At 34.1% G+C, this 20,267-nt stretch overlaps 2 protein-coding genes across 2 annotated transcripts in view; both read left to right on the top strand.

The window, feature by feature from the left end:
* Nucleotides 1-10,392, top strand: part of LOC138694828 (myosin-VIIa-like) — an 86,402-nt gene extending 76,010 nt beyond the window's left edge. The window contains exons 35-39 of the mRNA XM_069818941.1: nucleotides 1,211-1,339; nucleotides 1,865-1,961; nucleotides 3,798-3,895; nucleotides 6,243-6,412; nucleotides 9,996-10,392. Of these exons, the coding sequence (XP_069675042.1) occupies nucleotides 1,211-1,339; nucleotides 1,865-1,961; nucleotides 3,798-3,895; nucleotides 6,243-6,412; nucleotides 9,996-10,196 (695 nt within the window). The 3' untranslated portion in view covers nucleotides 10,197-10,392. The remainder of the gene's footprint in view (nucleotides 1-1,210; nucleotides 1,340-1,864; nucleotides 1,962-3,797; nucleotides 3,896-6,242; nucleotides 6,413-9,995) is intronic.
* A 4,806-nt stretch (nucleotides 10,393-15,198) lies between these two features.
* LOC138694821 (cell cycle checkpoint protein RAD17-like) lies at nucleotides 15,199-18,349 on the top strand. The gene has a single exon (XM_069818928.1). It carries the CDS (start codon nucleotides 15,454-15,456, stop codon nucleotides 17,158-17,160), a length of 1,707 nt encoding a protein of 568 aa, XP_069675029.1. The 5' UTR covers nucleotides 15,199-15,453; the 3' UTR covers nucleotides 17,161-18,349.
* The last annotated feature ends 1,918 nt before the right edge of the window (nucleotides 18,350-20,267 follow it).

The raw sequence follows: 20,267 nt of genomic DNA, 5'->3' as shown, positions 1-20,267 counted from the left end.
ACGAAATAATAAATAATTTAAAATGATGTAATATAAAAAATAAAATGAATAAAAAACAAAATTACATAAAGATGAATAAAATAAGCTATAATAAATACAAGAATTAACAGGACTTTCAGATGACAGGACAACCGAAAGAATATCTGAAGTTGTATTTGATCATTTAGAAGAATTTAACTGTGGCAATGAATTAATTGCGCAAACATACGACGGAGCATCGGGAAATATCAGGCAGTACAGTGGCTTAGGAGCCATCTTCGCAACTAAAAAGGGGAGGAGAATCGAATTTTACACAAATAAATTGACAGTTCCAGAATGACGAGTCAAAGACTAACATAGGCATACATGTATTGATTTTGCATGTTCTATTATTATTATTATTATTATTATTATTATTATTATTATTATTATTATTATTATTATTATTACTATTACTAATATTATATTATTATTGATATTAGTTTTTGTCTTGGTCATCAGTCGTCAATCTCATATCCTACATACAAAAAATATCACGAGTCGTCGCTGCATGGACTTTGACAATGCTGAGTGCTTGATACCTTACATTACTCCTGAATCATGAATTGTGATTGGACAAGGTGATACTGAGCCTCCACATGTGCACGTTCACCTGTGTAGTGTCAATCACAATCTTATTTCTCACGCACTGTATGTATCTATTTATTGCTAATTTCATAGCGTACAGTAGGCTATAAATAAATATATTTGCCAGTGTATAAGATGCATTCCCTTTTTTTGTACAAATTTTTTAAAGGAAAATGCTTTATTACTGAATATTATAATTAATGTACAGTATTTCAAATATAATGTAATACGTAGGTTAGGCTACTTTCATCAAATGTTTAATGTAACTAGGAAAGAATACTTTTTAATCTTCGTCAAAATCCAGAAATTCAACTCCAGAGTTAGATGAAGAGTAACTTGAAACTTCTAAATCAGAATCCGAGTCCTCATACAACTTATTGCTGTCTGTACCATCCAGTGTATTACAGATGCCACATTTATTTAAAAAAAAAAAAAAAAAATTCGTCATATACATCAGCAAATATGGTATCGGTATTTAAAAATGAAACTAAGTCTAACTAATGTATATACACTATGATATTAGCATTTGTTTTAGTTATGCTTGATCAACTATTGTATATAAAAACGTTTGTTACTTACCGGTATATATATATATTTTTTCTAGCTGGAGGTATTAATTACCAGTATCAAATTTTCTTCATGAAGAAATTGTGGTTGAATACCATTCCTGGAAAAGATAGGAATGCTGATCTTATATTCCATTTCCCTCAAGAAATGCCTAAATACCTAAGAGGTGAGTCAAGATTTTTTTTAAGGTAGCCTCTAATGCTTCATTTTAAGTGTATGTACGATTCTGCGAGCGTAAATGAAAGACTCTGTATTGATGCTGATTGTAATGGGCTTGCTGTAGAAATATTAGGTACAATATATAAAAGTCACGTGACACAATTTGAAGCGCTCTCAAATAGGAAATGAAACCATATTATGAAACTAGAAGGTTCAAATATAATTACGAACATGAAAACAAAACAAGTGGATTTCCTTAATTTTTTCACCATTATTTCACCATAGTGTCCCCTTAAAGATATTGTGAGTAATCTGAAACTAATTAAGATTTTGATCTGTCTAAGTAATGCCATCATTTCAGTGTTCAGAAGGTAGGTGCAATGGACTCATTGTGACTGATGTTCTCAGATTTAACCTAACCCGACTCTTGCTCTATCTGTTTCTGATATGACTTCCCAAGATGCTCTCTTTCATTTAAAATTTTACTATAAGCCTATATACCATAATTGAATCTATGCATCAATGTTCACAGGGTACCATCAAGTCAGCAAGAGTGATTCTATAAAAATAGCAGCTCTGCTCTATAGAACTAAATTTGGAGATAGCAAATCAGAGCTTCAGTTAATTCCGTAAGTATTTTCATATTACTGTATTCAGCTTTTGTTTACAATCAAACAATTCTATTATAAGGACATATATTCTTGTTTGTGAAGAAATTTCTAAACTGTCGGACTTAAACTACATATTCCATTAGAACCCCTTTAATCCCGTCCTTTTTTGTCTCATTATGTGACTAAAATACAAATCTTTAGGAAATATAGGGCCTTGTACCATTTTTTATTTTTTTTTATGTTAATTCTAGGCTATTCTGTCTTCATCATCATTATCATCATCCATGGGTTGGGTCAAAACACCTGTTCCGACTTGTGCAATTCCATCACATCCTTGGCCTCCTAATATTTCTTCTCCCCTTTTGCTAATATTTTAAAATTTGTTTGAGAAATCGGTTTGATGTACATCCTATCAGTTTATTTTTTTCAGTTTTGTTTATTTTCATTTATTTTCTCAAAGATGAAAACATTAAACAAATTTCGTCTGATTGCTACAGTTGGCACTCTGTCTGTTCTTCATGCTTCTCATTTGTACTGCCGTAACTTTAACTCCATCACTTTTTCTTAGTATTATTGTAGAATTTCAATTGTGTATTCTTCCTGACTTCATTCTTCCGCAGACTTTTTGACAGCACGAAAGTGACAAGTGGCCACAAAGAAGTGATCTTACTATACATAACTTGAACAAAATTAATTCAGCATAACCACAGTGTAGTATTTACAGTCACGAAGCTCAATACATAGTAAATATGCATCCATAGATAGTTGCTAACCACTAGGACCGCTAATATCGCCTCATTACAGACAATGCAAAATAGTACCGGATAGTCTATTGTTCCTAGCACCCTCACAACTCAAGCTTCGTGACTGTATATACTAGACTGTGGTATAACCTTACACCAGTTACTTTAAAATTTTTGTCGGAGAAGAGAAGATAATAACAACACCTTCATAAAACATAAAATAATCTACAAAGCTGATCTGAATCTGAAAATGTATTAATGTTTAGGACTATTATGTGTGTTACTATCATAGATGCCAATTTTGATAACCTGCTTTCATTGTCGGTTTGCCAATCACTCACAACCGCTCAAAAGTTGTTTAACTGATCACTTGAGAATTTTGAATATGTAAGAAGTATTCATACTTTTTCAATGGAGTTACTTGTACCCCAGGGGTCTGCGGACCACTAAATGGGAACCACTGGACTAATGGACTCATACACACTCACTTTCAAAACAACAACAAAGATTTGAATTGCTATTCTGTATTCTTCACAAAAGGAGATTCTTTGAAATTCCGTCAAAGCATCTACTGTACACTGTCAGCAGTGGATGGTTTCAGTGGAGTCTGTTGCCATGGCAGTACTGGTATAATGTTTAATGGTGCAACTAAGGAGCTGGAATAAATCCATCATAGTACTGCTTGTTGCCAAACGCACCTATGCAGGCGTCATTATGTGATACCTATGTCGAAATGTTTTGTTTTCACAAAACAGAACTCCCGTCCAGCAAGCTCCACTGCTTGCATTACTAAAAGACACATTATTTCGAAACCATAATTTTACACCATTAACTCTCAACAAGTTCACGTATCTAAATATACATGATTGCACATTCTTACAAATGAATGTTTATCAGTTACAAGGCAATATAAAATCTGCAGCAAGAAAGGCGTCTATTGAATTATGAATGTGTGACAGCAATCTTGACATTATCAAAACAAAGAAATAACTGTACTATGTTGTGAAACCAGAGAGAAAATGATGCAGGTCAACTATCACGCCATAAGTAAATAATAGTAGTCTTACATTTCAAAACATTAAACAGCAATGATTTTATTCTGATGTTTCAGTCAAATGCTGAATGAATTAGTACCTGCAAATCTATTGAAAATACAGAGTGGAGGTGATTGGAAGAAATCCATTTCAAATGTCTTTGGTCAAAATTCAGGTGAGTAATGCTAGAACGAAGAGGAAGAAATATTTATTTTTATACAAGTGGATAAAAGTAGATTTTATCCATGAGTGGGAGTGTTTAGCACATGTGCCATACGGCAAATGCCCTAATTTTCAAGAGTGGATTAAATTTACTCACAGTCTTATCCAACAGCTCTTACTAAATCTTTATAATAAATAAATATTGTAATAATTTAATATTAAAAAATATTTAGTGTATAAAATTATAATTTATATTAATGTTACTATAGGTAGATTAACAAGTGGATAAAGGTTTGCAAAAGTAACTTATGGCTATGGCAATGGGTAACTTAAAAAAGAAAAAAAATGAACAAAAATAGAAATATCCGCTGTTGTTTCTAACACCAGTAACATGAATATTATAAAGGATAGACTTATGTCTTCTCGAACTTCCCGATTTTGATTATTATCTATAAAAGCAACACCAAAGGCGCAGGGAAATTGTCTCGTTTTTATTGGGAAGTTAAACTCACATATTTTCATCACTGATATGGATGGCACTGGTGAATGCGGAAATTACGCAATATACGAGGGTCATTTCATAAATACTGCACAGATTGGCAGAACTGTGAAGTGGATGACGCAACATCAATGAAAATTACTGTACGTCAGTTGGAGTTGAAGGATTGAGGAAGAAGCATGTGTGTTCGTTTCGTCCATAGCTTACTCTGTGTTTAGTTAAGGAGAGCTAGAAATGGAGCCTACACATGTCTCAGGTACTGTGACGATTGAAGACTAAAGATCGAATCTTTATGTGGCAAAACCTCACAGAAATCCACAGCAGAGCAGAATTTGTGCTGTGCTTAGAGTGGACCGTAGTACAGTTTCTTGTTGGGCTACTCGTTTTCATGTCAGCTTAGAGGATGATGCAAGACAGGAAGGCCGAAAACCTCAACACATGAACAAAGTGTGGAACTTGTGGCAGATGCTCTTCAAGAAGATCGTCAAACGACGTGTGAGAAATTTTCAGAAGCTACAGGTTTTTCACCAAATTCAGTATTCCATATTTTGACAAGAAAATAGAAAAAGAGAAAAATTTTTGCGCGATGAGTCCCTCACTGCTTGACTGCTGAATAGAAGCAGAAACGCCTGAGCATTACAAACTTGCTGATAGAACCATCACGAAAACTAGTAGCCCAATGAGAAACTATTATGGTCCACTGTAAGTTCACCACAAACTCCACTCAAATCACTATGGAAGTGTGGATTTCTGTGGGGAGGTTTTGTCACATAAAGATTCGATCTTTGATCTTCAATCATCACAGTACCCGAGACACGTGTAGGCTCCATTTCTAGCTCTCGTTACCTAAACACACAGTATACTATGGAAGAAACGAACACACATGCTTCTTTCTCAATCCTTCAACTGCAACTGACGTAATTTTCATTAGTATTGCATCATCCACTTTACAGTTCTATCAACCTGTGCATTATTTATGAAATGACCCTCGTAAGAATTATCTCTATATGGTCAAGAAATCATGCCAACCGACAAGGGTAAGAATTTGCAATTGAAATCCTAGAGCACATTAACAAAAAGCAAGATATTTTAGTCACGTTATGTTTTCTCACTAGCCATCTTTCCATTTGTCTGGGAAAGTTAACCGGCACAATGTCCGAAAATGAGGTTCTCAAAATCCCTGTAAAATCATGGAGCATATTCTAGACAGTCCTGAACTAAATGTATGGTGCAGTCTTATGCCTAAAAGCAGTGATTCACTACTGCCAGTACTATCCCATCATCGAAACACTGCTAGTTGATCTTGCAATGAAAGGGTCTGATCTGATACTTTAGACAGAAATGAAGTCTTTTATTGAAACTTTCTATTATTCAAATAAAGAAGCATGTTCGACCGCATGTTCACAGTACATTTTTTCTTATATATATATTTTTTTATCAAGGAATACTCACAGCAGGTTTATAAACATACTTTTGACTCATTCTGTATATAGTGACGCTAGCATAAAATATTTTCATGTTATCTTATTTTTTTATTTTATTGTGTTATTTTACGACGCTGTATCAACATCTCAGGTTATTTAGCGTCTGAATGAAATGAAGGTGATAATGCCGGTGAAATGAGTCCGGGTTCCAGCACCGAAAGTTACCCAGCATTTGCTCGTATTGGGTTGAGGGAAAACCCCGGAAAAAAAACCTCAACCAAGTAACTTGCCCCGACTGGGATTCGAACCCGGGCCACCTGGTTTCGCGGCCAGACGCGCTGACCGTTACTCCACAGGTGTAGGCTTCATGTTATCCATGAAAGATTTTCATTTTCAAAATTGCCAGAAACCAAATACAGAGAGATTTTGTTTTACAGGTATGAATCCTGATGAAGCCAAGATTGCTATCCTGCAATACATCCACATGTGGCCTACCTTTGGATCTGCATTCTTTGATGTGAAACAGACATCAGACAGCAGCTATCCTGAGATTATAACTGTGGCCATAAACAAGAGGGGCATCTGCATCATCCATCCTCATACAAAGGTAAAGCACAAACAGTTGAAAGTTCAATAGTGCCGAGAGCCAGCCACGTAGATACTATCTTTAATGAAGAACGCCTCATTGTTATAGGATTAGCATCTCTTGTCATAATAGTACATTATGCAACGAGCCTATAATGGTAGTAATTAAGACGCGAGTAAGTTTATGAAATGAGCGCAAGCAAGTTTCATAATTTTCATACGAGCGTCTTAATTACCATTATAGTCAAGTTTCATACGACTTTTTATGCTCGACCATATTGATTTTTTCCGGCAATTGGTGAAATGAATTTGCGGGAATGTGCTTTGTGAAAGGCTGGAAGATGACGGTGAATTGATGTTAATTTGTGTGTTGTTTTTTTCGACTGAGTTTAATATTGTCTAATCTTGCGCTAGTTATCTTTCGATTGCATATCCGAGAATAATCGATACTTGCGCTTTCATATTGCTACAATGGTATTTTCTGATTGGTGGAACACTTGAACTTAAATGAATAGATGTACTTTAATGAGGTCCATTAAAGGGCTGCTACCAGGTGTATAATTACTACATTTCGGCATGGTCGAGCATAAATACATTTGTTACGAGTCAGTGAATCAAAACAAAGCCTAATATACATTGTATTCACAAATGATTGGACGATTATATAATACTATATTTTCACTGGCAACAGTGATCGAATTAGAAATAAATTACTTCCAGTATGCACACACTTGTCTTGTGATGCAACTATTTTGAGGATTTCTTAAATAAGACATTGCTCCTGCGCGAAAACTGTGTAAGACATCACACACTAGTGCAGGAATGTCTAAGAGAAGGTACTGAGTATGATGATAGCATAATTGATTGTGTGGATCAGCTTCACTAAATAAGTCAATTTTAAATTTTTACTGCCGATATGCTTTTTGGCATCTTATTTTACTCTTGGTATGCCATACTAACTCATATTGGCCCTATTCAATCACTGACTAGCAACGAATAGACAAACATGATATTACCACCATTTGAAAGAGGGATATTTCAAGTTTCGTACTGACATCTGAGTTCTTAACAAGCCTCATTTTAACAATTAAAACGTACTGTACTATAGTTTTGCATTCTTACTTTTTAATTGCACACAGAACCTGATTTCGAGCAAAATTTATTTAGAACACGAAAATGACGTTTGATATCTCCTGTGATTTGAAATATGATCGTGGAAGTAGAGGGGGGGGGGGAAGATGTGTAGGCCTATCCGAAGTAAATTAACATAGAATGTATAGGAATTTTGCCAGGATCTCAAAAAAAAAAAAAAAACGAGTAAGTGGGAAATGTATAAAAGAAGTTCTACTGTAATTGTTTCTAAATGCACAAAATATAATAATGAAAAAGTATGTTTTCCTTTGTGGCACTCAATTTTTTATGATTGTTTATAGTCTCAATTATGAAAGTGATATTTAGTTCCTGCATTATTTTCATTATATATCTGTCAAGCTCCCTACTACTGAGCTAAGATAAGTTATATCATCACTGTGGTTGTTTTAGAACTGTAATAATAATAATATGCGTTACAAGAGCGGTATGTTGAAGTTTTCATGTTCGAGGAAAAGTTTGAAAAAGCGAAACGTAGTTGAGCTTTTTTAATTTTCGAGAATTGAAAGAAAACATACCGCTCGTGTATCGTACATTATTTTGTGCGAAGATCGTTTCTGTAATAAACATACCTGAAAGAGGAATTTCTTATTAGTTGCAATGAAATCTCCATCTTGGTTTCTGTTCAATGACGGCAAATTTGCAAAACAAAAATATCTGTCTTCAACATTGTTGCTTTAAAATGTTTTCTGTGTTTACTGTACTCCAGCAGGCTATGATATACGTCTGTCTTTTTTTTCCTCCAGTCTATAAATGCGAACTTAAAACAAACGGCTTCCTTAATGTTACATGCATCACGAATGCAGTAACTTTAGTGGAGTTGTAGAGTTTACTTAATTTTTGCAAATATTTAAAAACAATAATTAACAGTGCAATTTAGGTGAAATTGCAGTGGTAAGTTTCCAATTTATAATTATTACTATATTGAACGTCTCTAAAAATAATATGTTAAAAGCCTAAAGCAATAAAATCAATATGTCACTTAAGCAGTTAGAAGAGGGAAATTGTTCTGTGTGTTAGGTTGGGAATACTGATTGTGGAATTTTAGACTTACTGCGGATTGGTTTTGTGAGGAAACCAAGCAAATACGCACGATCTCGCACAAAATATATTGTTGAATAGTCAAGTTTTTTCTACAGTAATCTCACTAGAGGTTTTGATTTATCTAGAGAAAATCAAAACTCGAGTGGGTTTTAATTGACTATTACACAATTAGAAGGAACTATGGAACGACTTCAGAATTCCATATAAGTATGTATGTCGTTATTTCAATAGTGAATTATTTATTTTTGATGCAGGGGACATCACTTTTTATGTATACTTATTTATTTATCTGCCATTGTACAAAAACAAAAAACATGTTATTTTCAATTATTTTTAACTTGCACAGCCCTTGTACATAAGTACTTACCCAGTATTCTGAAATATAACGGAAAGTATATAAAAGATTAGAAGAAATAAAGTATTCTAATACAACAAAATAATAATTTATCGACTTACGAAAATAACAAACTGTCTTCAAATGTATTATTGTACCGTACCATCTCATCATTACAAATATTCCGCTAGATAGCAGTAGTGTGTTCTCTTGTTACCAGTTGTGCCAACTATACAATCTTCATTGAACTCTATGGACGATAATAAGGTTTTGTTGATTCCCTTTCATTTTTATTAACACAGTTGCATTCCACTTCAGTTATCAATATGTATTAAACATTCTCTGATACATGGCTATCCATAATCTTATACAGCAGAAGCTATAACATAACCTAAATAATATAAACAAGATAAATGATAGAAAAGTTTTCATTTAAGGATGATGAAATAAACATGAATCATTTTAAAAGGTATAATTATTGAAAGTACAATGTTGGCAAACAAAGAAACAAATGGTAGGGAGGTGATAAAAGTTGCAGGATAAGCAGCTATGATTGATTGAAACATGTCGTTCCTATTGGTCAAAAGTAGTATGACATAGTAAAAATGTAATAGTCACCATAAAGTAAGGTATAATAGGTACTGGTAGTCATCAATTTGTAAAACTTGATTTACCATTTCGTTTCTTTTTTTCATGCCATATATTTGACTGAATTTATTACTCATTACTGCAAATCCAGCATTCTCCAATCTTCCTTCATTTCCATCTTCCTGTTCGTCTCCACATATGATCCATACATTTTAATGTTGTGTATAATCTGATATCTTCTTCTACCCCGAACTTTTCCCCTGTTTACCATTCCTTCCTGTGCATTCTTCAACAACAGTTTCTTCTTAGTCAGCGACCCAGCTAATTTCTTTTTCTCTTCCTGTTCAATTTAATTTATTACTATAAGCCTCACTTTTATGTTTTCTTATAAGTAAAGCAGAAAAATGGCTGCATTATTCTGTTATTGAATACAGTTTTTTATATTTTAACAGAGGTAACAATCTTCTTACAAAATACATTGTTCTTACAGAAAATTATATCCGAGCATCCCTTCAACAAAATTTCAAACTGGTCATCAGGAAACACGTTCTTTCATGTCTCCATTGGAAACATGGTGGGAGGCTCCAAACTGTTATGTGAGACATCGCTTGGCTATAAGATGGACGACTTGCTCACTTCGTATACTTCTGTTTTGCACTCCTCCTACAATGTTGGACGGACACAATTCTAATTATGCTGTGACAATTTTTTAACAAAGTTGATACTAGACTGTAAATAGAAAAATGTTATGTCAGTGGACTATTATTATTTGTAATATGAAGTGTTTGTCCTACTGAAATTCATTGTTATCTGCTGCTATGTACTTCTGTATTATTCTGTATTATAGAACACTGATGATTTTGTTTGAATAGATGATATTTATTTTCTGTGTTTTTATTTTAATCAAGATTTAACAAGGTTAAATACTGCAGAGATTTTTTAAAGGAATACTACTGGATATACTTTGTTGGACCATAAAAAGAGTTAAGAAATTTTCCTGGATTTAGAAATTACGTATATTAATTTCAGAAATAATATGTATTTAATGCTTTCGATTTAGCAAACAAAATGGGATACAACGTAATTATATACTGCTAAAAAACAGGGAATAAGATTTTAATCTTATACTTACTTATGGCTTTTAGAGAACCCGGAGGTTCATTGCCTCCCTCACATATGCCCACCATTGGTTCCTATCCTGAGCAAGATTAATCCAGTCTCTACCATCACCACCCACCTCCCTCAAATCCATTTTAATATTATCTTTCCATCTACGTCTCGGCCACCCCAAAAGTCTTTTTTCATTCTGGCCTAGCAACTAACACACTATATGCATTCCTGGACTTACCTATACTTGCTATATGCCCTGTCCATCTCAAACGTCTGGATTTAATGTTCCTAATTATGTCAGGTGAAGAATACAATGCTTTGCAGTTCTGCATTGTGTAACTTTCTCCATTTTCCTGTAACTTCATTCTCTTAGCTCCAAATATTTTTCTAAGCACTTTATTCTCAAACACCCTTAACGTCTGTTCCTCTCTCAAAGTGAGAGTCCAAAAAAAATCATAATCAGTAAATGATTCATTACACATACCAGTAATATGCATTTTAGATTATTATTGATATAAATTCTAATTTATTTGGTAATACAACAATATAAATATAATAATTGACTACACATAGTTCTTAGATTACACAAGTTTTGCAGATAGAACCTTTTGGCTCTCAAGTTAGGCAATTTTTGTATATAGGACCAAATTACTCTTTGGTTCCTAAAGAAACAGTTCATCATACTGCAATGTGATAGAGAACGTTCTAATGAACGAACTCCTTTTATATGAAAAACTCAAAAAGTGTAGCTAGAACCATCTGGTTCTCACCTTGCGATATATTACGTAAGCAGTGTCCGTAACACACAAGCATTTCTAAATAAAAGTTTTGAACAAACCATAATTTTATAGGTATGGTACTTTTATAGGGAGGAGACAAATATGAGAAATATGGACTAGAACTGCACTCAATCACTTTTCTTGGTGCATATTTCATAATTTCGTGATAAGGGGGTCTTATCAAGCACAAACCAAGAAATTTAGGGCTATTCCGCAGCTTTATTTCACGTAATTTTGATACACAGAGTCTAAAGACGGAATATTGTCTACGGTAATTATTACTAATACATGAGAACACGCTAGTGATGTTACGCAAAGAACTTTCTATATCATGTAATCTCAGTCAGCATAAAGAGAACGGAAAAGAATATGGGTACCGAAAATTGATGTTAGATTTGTCGAGTGGTAATAATATTATTGTACCACATGTATCAACCAAGGACATCATGTCATATTCATTTGTCCACTGATGGAATTACCACAAGTCTTAAAAGTATTTTACATAGAGGCATAAACATGTATAATAAAATTTCAAGCTCTATAATAAGTAATAAACAAAAGAAATTTAAAAGCATAGACAACAGGTTGCTGCTGCATCATATACCATATACTGTAGAGGAATTTATGTCTTTAAACCTTGCATGAAAGTACTAATATGTAATTGGGAAGGCATATAGGTCGTTATTGCTATTAAGAACATTTCTATTATTATTATTATTATTATTATTATTATTATTATTATTATTATTATTATTATTATTATTATTATAATTATTACTATAGTCCCGTCGCTCTAATTTCTGGCAGCTAATTGCGTTGCAGGTCGGCTACATTTAAACGTGTGCGTCTTGTGATTTGCTGACGAAGACGTTATTCATTTCTTAAGGCTCGATAAATAATATAATCGCCCGCCATTTTGGCTCTTTCGTTGGCGTTCGCAGAAAGCACAAGAAGACGTTATTTGCCGCTCAATTATTTGCTGAATTACAGTGCGTTTGATTTATTATCACAGGAGCTAAGACACGATAATGTTTAACCACAGTCTAGTATATACAGTCGCGAAGCTCAATACGTAGTAAATATGCAAACATTAGATAGTTGCTCACACTAGGATCGCTAATATCGCCTCATTTCAGGCAATGCAAAATAGAAACGTCACAGTCTATTGTTTCTAGCATCCTCAAAACTCAAGCTTCGTGACTGTATATAGTAGACTGTGGTTTAACGGTGTGTCAAACAGATTCCTCGTATGTTAGCGCGGCAACGTAAGAACAAAAATGGCGAACAATACTACCTACCTAGACTTTATAGAGCCTTCACTTTCTAAGACGTAAGCAAAGAGCAGGAGTCACGCCGGGAATAACAGCGTCGCGACTATACTACTACTACTACTGTACTATCTAGTTGTAATCCTTAAATCGTGTCAGCAGATGTCCTGCTATAACAATGTTATAAATTCGTAAATATGCCTATAATATAATCAGAAACTAGATTAAGACCTAGAAATAAGTTTGACGAAGCCATGATTTATAAAAATCTTTATGGTGAATAAATTACTATTACAGTCTAGTATATACAGTCGCGAAGCTCAATACGTAGTAAATATGCAAACATTAGATAGTTCCTCACCACTAGGATCGCTAATATCGCCTCATTTCAGGCAATGCAAAATAGAACAGTCACAGTCTATTGTTTCTAGCACCCTCAAAACTCAACCTTCGTGACTGTCTATAGTAGACTGTGTTACCACAGTCTAATATATACAGTCGCGCAACTTCAACACTTTTTGCCAACATTCGCGACACTAGCGCCCAAGCGGCAGGCAAGGCACTGGTCATAGGGTTGATACAGCCAGCACGTGCTTTAAAGGGATGCGAGATGTTATAATAACGTTTTAATCATGCATCGGAATAAAGGCAATGTGTGCAATGACGAAAATTGCAGTAACTACAAGTTTAAATCTCCGAATTTGTCGTTCTTCAGATTCCCTTAAAGACCAAGAGAAAATCATAACTCAGTCATAACCAATAATCCACGTTGTAAGTAGCCTACGTATTGTGTTCTATAAAACATTTATTACTTATCAGTTATCTATTTGTATGTAAGGAAGGACAGTTTAAATAAAAACAAAGTAAATACCTGTTACAGTATATTATTATTATTATTATTTTTTTTTTTTGCAGAGATCATATGTGTAAATGTGTAACCATTGCGATTTTGGATAATATATCTACAGTTTTTAATGCAAGTAATTCCATAATTTTTGTATTCGTGTTTTTTTCTTTATATTTTTCAAGAATGTTATATAGCATTCAAGTAGGTATCATGGTGTTAATTTTGCAAGAATTCATGGAGTATTGTAATCCTTTTGCAAAATATTCACTTCTTGAATAAATCCAGACTGTGTCGATAAATTTATGATGTGTTGGTGTAGATTCATGTGGCCGACGTATTAAGTTCTCGAGAAATAAAAGAGCCTTTTTAAATTTAATATAAAAAGCAATATTTTCTGTAATAATTTGCATGACTGTTATTGGTGTTGATTTTACATTCCCAGTGATTATTTGAGCCGTTCAGAGCAGAAGTGGTGTAAGTCAAAATTAGGTAATGAGGTTTAAAGTAAAAATTCTGTAAAATACAGCACAAAGTAGCAATTAATATATCCTTCGTGCTATTCACGGACTATTAATAGTTTAAATACATTCAATATTAACTGCCACTTTGCGCTGTATTTTACAGAATGTTTATTTTAAACCCTCATTACCCATTTTTGACTTACACCACTTCTGCTCTGAAAATAAAATTAGGCCTACATTTTCTGAGTTAATTGAAGTTACAATTTTTTCAACATTTATTGTTATCCATGTCCATTTATTTGTTATCACTTACGTCATATTAACAGTAAGTGCATGTAAATTTCGTATTATATAGGTAGGATAAGTTAAAATTAGGCATTATGTGTGAAAACTGGAAATGTAATGTAAAATGCGGTAAACTTGCCATAAAAATTTTAACCATAGGCCTAACATCAGCACTATTTGTGACTCAAAATAATAAAGGAAATACCGGTTCTTAAGAAATGGAAAAATAATGAACTTCATATTACTGTTTAAATCCTCCCCTTTTCTTTATTTTCAAGTTTACCACAGCGGCCGAGTTTACCCCAATTTGCGGTATGCAAAATCGTTAATTTCTCAGGAAATAGGGAGAGGAGTTCACCACGCGATGTACCCTACGAGATATGCCCTACAAGTTTGAAGCTACTAATTTTTACTCTTCTCACAGGAAATACAAAGTTCCAATGATTCATAAATATATTTAGGAATGAATTGAATTAACCTACCACGCAAGAACAATTATATTATTTCAAACCATGATACGTGATCAGGGCTATGATTAAGTTGTAAGGAGCAGAAAGAATTACGTTTATTCCCAGCTTCTGAAACTTGTAGATTAACTGCGTGTGAAATTCTTCCAGGATTCTAAAGTAGAATTAATAATAACCATATACACTTATTGTATAGCATAAACATATAAAATAAATTATTCAAAACCCGTTTTCTGATGTGTTATCATATGTCGTGTGCACACTATTGACTTGCCTGCCGCTAGAGGGCTACTGTCGCGCCAGCTGTCAAATGTTGGCATATTTTATACGTATGAGTTGCGTGACTGTATCTATTAGACTGTGATTGTATCAACCCTATTACCAGTGCCTTGCCTGCCGCTTGGGCGCTAGTGTCGCGAATGTTGGCAAAAAAAGTATTGAAGTTGCGCGACTGTAAGTATTAGACTGTGGTGTTACTATTATTAGAGGGAAAACGAGATCGAGACAAGAGGGAAATGTGCATTTTGTTATATTTGCAATACTGCATGCAGCTGATTGCAACCATTCGAAACCTATGGATCAGCATTCATGATTCCCTGTATTGTTGAGTAAGTAACATTTATTACTTGCTGCATACGTTTTCAAAACTTTTACTTCATTGTAGGCAATTAAAAAAATCGAGATTGAATTGTGGGCTCTATGACACGTAACACTGATATCTACGAAACAAAATGGCAGAAGACTGGCTACAGTTATACACTCCAAGGAAGTTACATGATCTTAATATTCAGAAAACCAAAATAACAGAATTGCAGTTGTGGTTGAAACATGCATTTGAGGCAAATAATGTTCCTTCCATCTTAATCTTACGTGGACCTCCTGGATCAGGAAAAACCACAGCAGTTCATCTGACTGCCTCTCTACAAGACACTACTATTATTGAGTGGATTACACCTGTAGATATTAACAGTGACGAAGACAAAGAATCTTGGATTCATCCAGAGTCCCAAGTACATAAGTTTGAGAGATTTCTATTTAATACAGGTCGGTATCAGTCAATATTGCAACATGAAAACAATGGTAAGAGGTTAATTCTTATAGAAGACTATCCTAATGTGTTTCTACTTAATCCAGTTAAATTACACGATATTATAATAAATTATGTTGCTTGGGGCAGAACACCAATTGTATTTTTGTGTTCAGAACAGCAGTCTGAGAAAGGATTGTTTCCAATTAGTTTCCTTAAAGGATTAAGTATTCCACAGATTACACTGAATAAAGCTACTACAAACTCAATATTGTCAGCATTGAAGAGAGTTTCTTCATTGAATCATTTAATAAGCCAAGAAGAATTTCCAAAACAAATTTTATGCCAGATCGTGAAAAATGCAAATGGTGACATTAAGAATGCTGTGATACAACTTCAGTATGAATTTACAAGCAGACGACACAAAATTTCAGGAAGGGAATTTAACATAGTTGGTGATTCTCCGTTGTCCCTCTGCAAACTCCCAGTTCTTACAAAGGAACATGTTTGTCGTCCTGTTACTAATGTATCAACAGTGAAAACAGCAGAAGCAGATAGGCCTACATGTTGGAACCAGTTTGTAGATTTCAATATATTTGGATCCAAGACAAAAATCCCTTCTGAACTAAAAAGAATAGGCACAAAAGGAAAAACATTGACTGCAAAGAAATCGAAAGCGAGAAAAGTCCCAGTTTCAAGACCGGACAAGAAGCAAGTCATTGCAGAAGACAATATCGAACAATCCGAGATTCCCAAAGTTTGTGGAAAGGACCTACGACTGCCTATTTTTCAAAATGTTGGAAGAATATTATATCCAAAGCTATGTAATCAGATCTCTCTTGAAAAAAATCATTTTAAAGCTGATCAAAGTAAAGAAAAGTTTATATACAACCCAGAAGAGATAGTGGAACAAACTCTTGGACATCATGAAACAGTAATACAAATGACTTTTGAAAACTACTTAAAAACATTCCGAGATATTCAGGATATTAGCCACGTTATTAAATATGTTAGTGATGGTGATATTGTCTTAATGGAGTTTCGAGAAAGAGAACTTGGTTTAAGAATTGCAATGTCAGCTATTGTAAGAGGTTTCATGCTGTGTAACCGAGATATAATCAGAAAATGGAATCCACTAACCACAAAGGAATTCTCCACAACAACAAAAGAGCTGGCTAAATTTAAGAATAAGTTGAAAGAAATGTATCCACAATACGCCACCATACAACAAGCAACTGTCATGGATATATTGCCTCTTTCATATGGACTGTTACACATGAAGACACGGACTGACATAGATACAAACATGAAAAATATCATTAAACATATTCATGATGATGAAAGTGATGGTGATTATAATTTTGAAGAGGAGGAGGAGGAGGAGAAAAAGGAAGAAAAGCAAGAAGAATAAGTTACTTTTCAGGAAACTGAAATAGAAGATGCAGTGAAACTTTGATATCCTTACACACCACACATGGGGAAAAAACGTATTTACATTATTAAAAATAACCTTAAAATTGTAGCACACCACACTAGAGACAGAAATTGATCACTGCGAAAGTCATACATTTAATAGTAACAGTTACGTATAGTACACAACACTCCATACCAGTACTGGATAATTAGCAAGACAACATCTTTAGCACGACTTTTAGATTGCGGGCCATCCCAAACCCCGACCTTACACCACTCTGAGCTCGGGCCCTTAATTAACAATAGGTATCTCAGTCATAACAATCTCATAAAATATCAGATAAAACTACGAAGCAATTATAATTAATATATGATCATTTGACCCAGGGAGCGTCTGTTCTTAGTGCAAGGATAATTCTTTAATATGTTTTTAATTGTAATTGTATTTAAATAATTAAAACACAATCATTTTTGTTCAGGGAGCTTACATTTTGGTACAAGAATAATTCCTTTAACCTTTGGCCCCATTGTTTACGTAAATACGAGTAATAATAAATGCAATTTAACATGGTTCATAAACATTATTTTAAGAAATATAGGAAACAAGTATGTAAGTTAAGTAATAAAAAATGCGTAACTTACCTTATGGAATAATTTGCGTAACTTACCTCACGGAATAATTTAATACTTAATATGTGCTGCGTGTATATTTGTAAAGTTATTCCATCTCTCACTTTCATTTGATCATGAAATAATGCAAAGCAAATAAAGGGTCCACGAAAAGAACAAGCTACTGTACGTCACTTTTTTTTCATTTTTCGTTTTCTGGTTCCATCTGCTAGTTCATAAAGTGAATTACCTTTCTAGTAAATAAGAAGGCAGAAAGCCTGCATTGTAACAAGGTAACAAACTAAATGAGATGTAAACTAATGATGTCTTATCAGTGTATTAAAGTTAAGAAATGCTCCACTGTAAAACTGAAGAAAAGTGACTTTAGCATGTTCTTTCCGTGAACCCTTCAAATCAGGCAACAATCCCGTGTATGGTGTGGGAGAATATCGAAGTTTCAATTAAAATGTTAAAGACGAAAATATTTGCATATTTGTTCTTATAACCATTTTGAATGAAGATGATATGAAGTTTATGGCATGTGAAAATACTGTTACATTGTAAATAAATTTCGATGCCAGTAATTAATTCGACTTTTAAATTCTTTATTTATTCTTCATCAATTTTCTTTTTTCCACACAAAAGGTATTATTGATATTTCCTTTCTTAATAAGCCCAACAACTAATTAAATCCACATTTCATAAATAGTTGCAATGTCATATCTAAGCTCCGGATCTGGAATTCGAACCTATTCTATTCCTATATCCTTACTACTTATGGCTTTTAAGGAACCCGGAGGTTCATTGCCGCCCTCACATAAGCCCACCATCAGTTCCTATCCTGAACAAGATTAATACAGTCTCTACAATCATATCCCACCTCCTTCAAATCCATTTTAATATTATCCTCCCATCCCTAAAGCCACTAAATTTAAATTTTCTTTTTTGTTTAAAATTCCGGTGAACAATGTAGAAGAATTATTAGGATGTAACCAAATTTGGGGGTCAGAATTTAACAAGATTCTTAACTGGCCACCCTTCTCCATTATTGCCTGACTTAGTTGTCTCATGAGTGATGCCTTATTGGTGTAACTTATGAGGTTCCAACCTGTCTTTGAACAGTTGACTAAACAACAAAATTTGGTCAATGTTTGAGAGATAAGAAATCCAACTCTCTTTCCCCAAAAGAAAAAGTGTTGATTGCAAGAATCAATCTTCACTTAAATATGTTCTGCCTTGCAGAGCAGGTACTAAGAACAGTTAATTGGAGTGTCTAGCAGGTTCAGGAGTTGAAAAATATCACTGCCTTCTATCACTGTGGTGATAAGACTCTTCAACTGTCACTTTCGAGTATCCCTTCTGTAGCCTCAATCTTAACATCTCCTCTCCTATTATACTGACAGATTTCACTGGAATGTTATTTTTGGCATTATTTTCTCCTGAAAAAGTGAATTAAAAATAACTGTTGACTCATTTGAACTTAACTCTGAGGAATTATTTCATGAAACTGGATGTGTGCTGTTCTACCAACTTTTTACAAACAACATTTTAAAGAATCTGTTGTCAGAGACTCAAATGTTTGCAGATCAAAATGCCTATTTTGATTAAAGGAGTGAATTTTATTCGGAATACAATGAAAGAAGGCCAGGTTTTTGTATTTGCAATGTCTTTGATCAAAAACCAGCTACTGGCTTAAATTCATTAGATCACTCTGCAATATAAGAGGAGAAAAGTGCTAACTTTATTTACTGTCATAAGTTTACGCGAACTTCTCTTTTCGACAATTTCTTCTTCTTCTTCTTCTTTCTTTCATATAGATATTAGGCCTAATGGCCTGTTACAGTCTCATCCCATTATTTTAGTGTACAGCCCAAAGATCTCTTTCCTTGTACATGGTAATTTAGCATTTGTCAAGATATTCCTTCAGAAGGACATGAGAACTCAATTTCCTATAATTTTGAACATTTTCTAAAATTGGATAAGTTTTTTACTTTTTTGAACGAACGAGGCTCTGGGGACCGAGTATCAGTGGTATAACTGAAATGTCATATGCAGAAGAAATGCTGTATAGGTGGGAACCCCACCAATTGCACCTCTCTGGGCCAGCAACCCATTGAGCATCATTTTCACATTGCTTTCAAGTCTCAGGACTGAAAATTCTAGTTTGAGACCGTAACAGGCCACTTGGCATTATATTAGTAGGTTATTTTACGACGCTTTATCAACATCTTTGGTTATTTAGCGTCTGAATGAGATGAAGGTGATAATGCCGGTGAAATGAGACCGGGGTCCAGCACCGAAAGTTACCCAGCATTTGCTCATATTGGGTTGAGGGAAAAACCCCGGAAAAAACCTCGACCAGGTAACTTGCCCCGACCGGGAATCGAACCCGGGCCACCTGGTTTTGCGGCCAGATGCGCTGACCGTTACTCCACAGGTGTGGCCGCCACTTGGCCTAATACTTGTTATGAAGATGATGATGATGATATTGTCAAA

This window comes from Periplaneta americana, chromosome 1 (assembly GCF_040183065.1).
Source record: "Periplaneta americana isolate PAMFEO1 chromosome 1, P.americana_PAMFEO1_priV1, whole genome shotgun sequence".
Classification (NCBI taxonomy): Eukaryota; Metazoa; Arthropoda; class Insecta; order Blattodea; family Blattidae; genus Periplaneta; species Periplaneta americana.
The sequence above is the reverse complement of the archived record's forward strand: the minus strand, read 5'-3'. Positions and strand labels throughout refer to the sequence as shown.

Excerpts from the sequence above, each read along its gene's own strand:
- LOC138694821 (XM_069818928.1), top strand. The coding sequence starts at position 15,454 with ATGGCAGAAGACTGGCTACAGTTATACACTCCAAGGAAGTTACATGAT.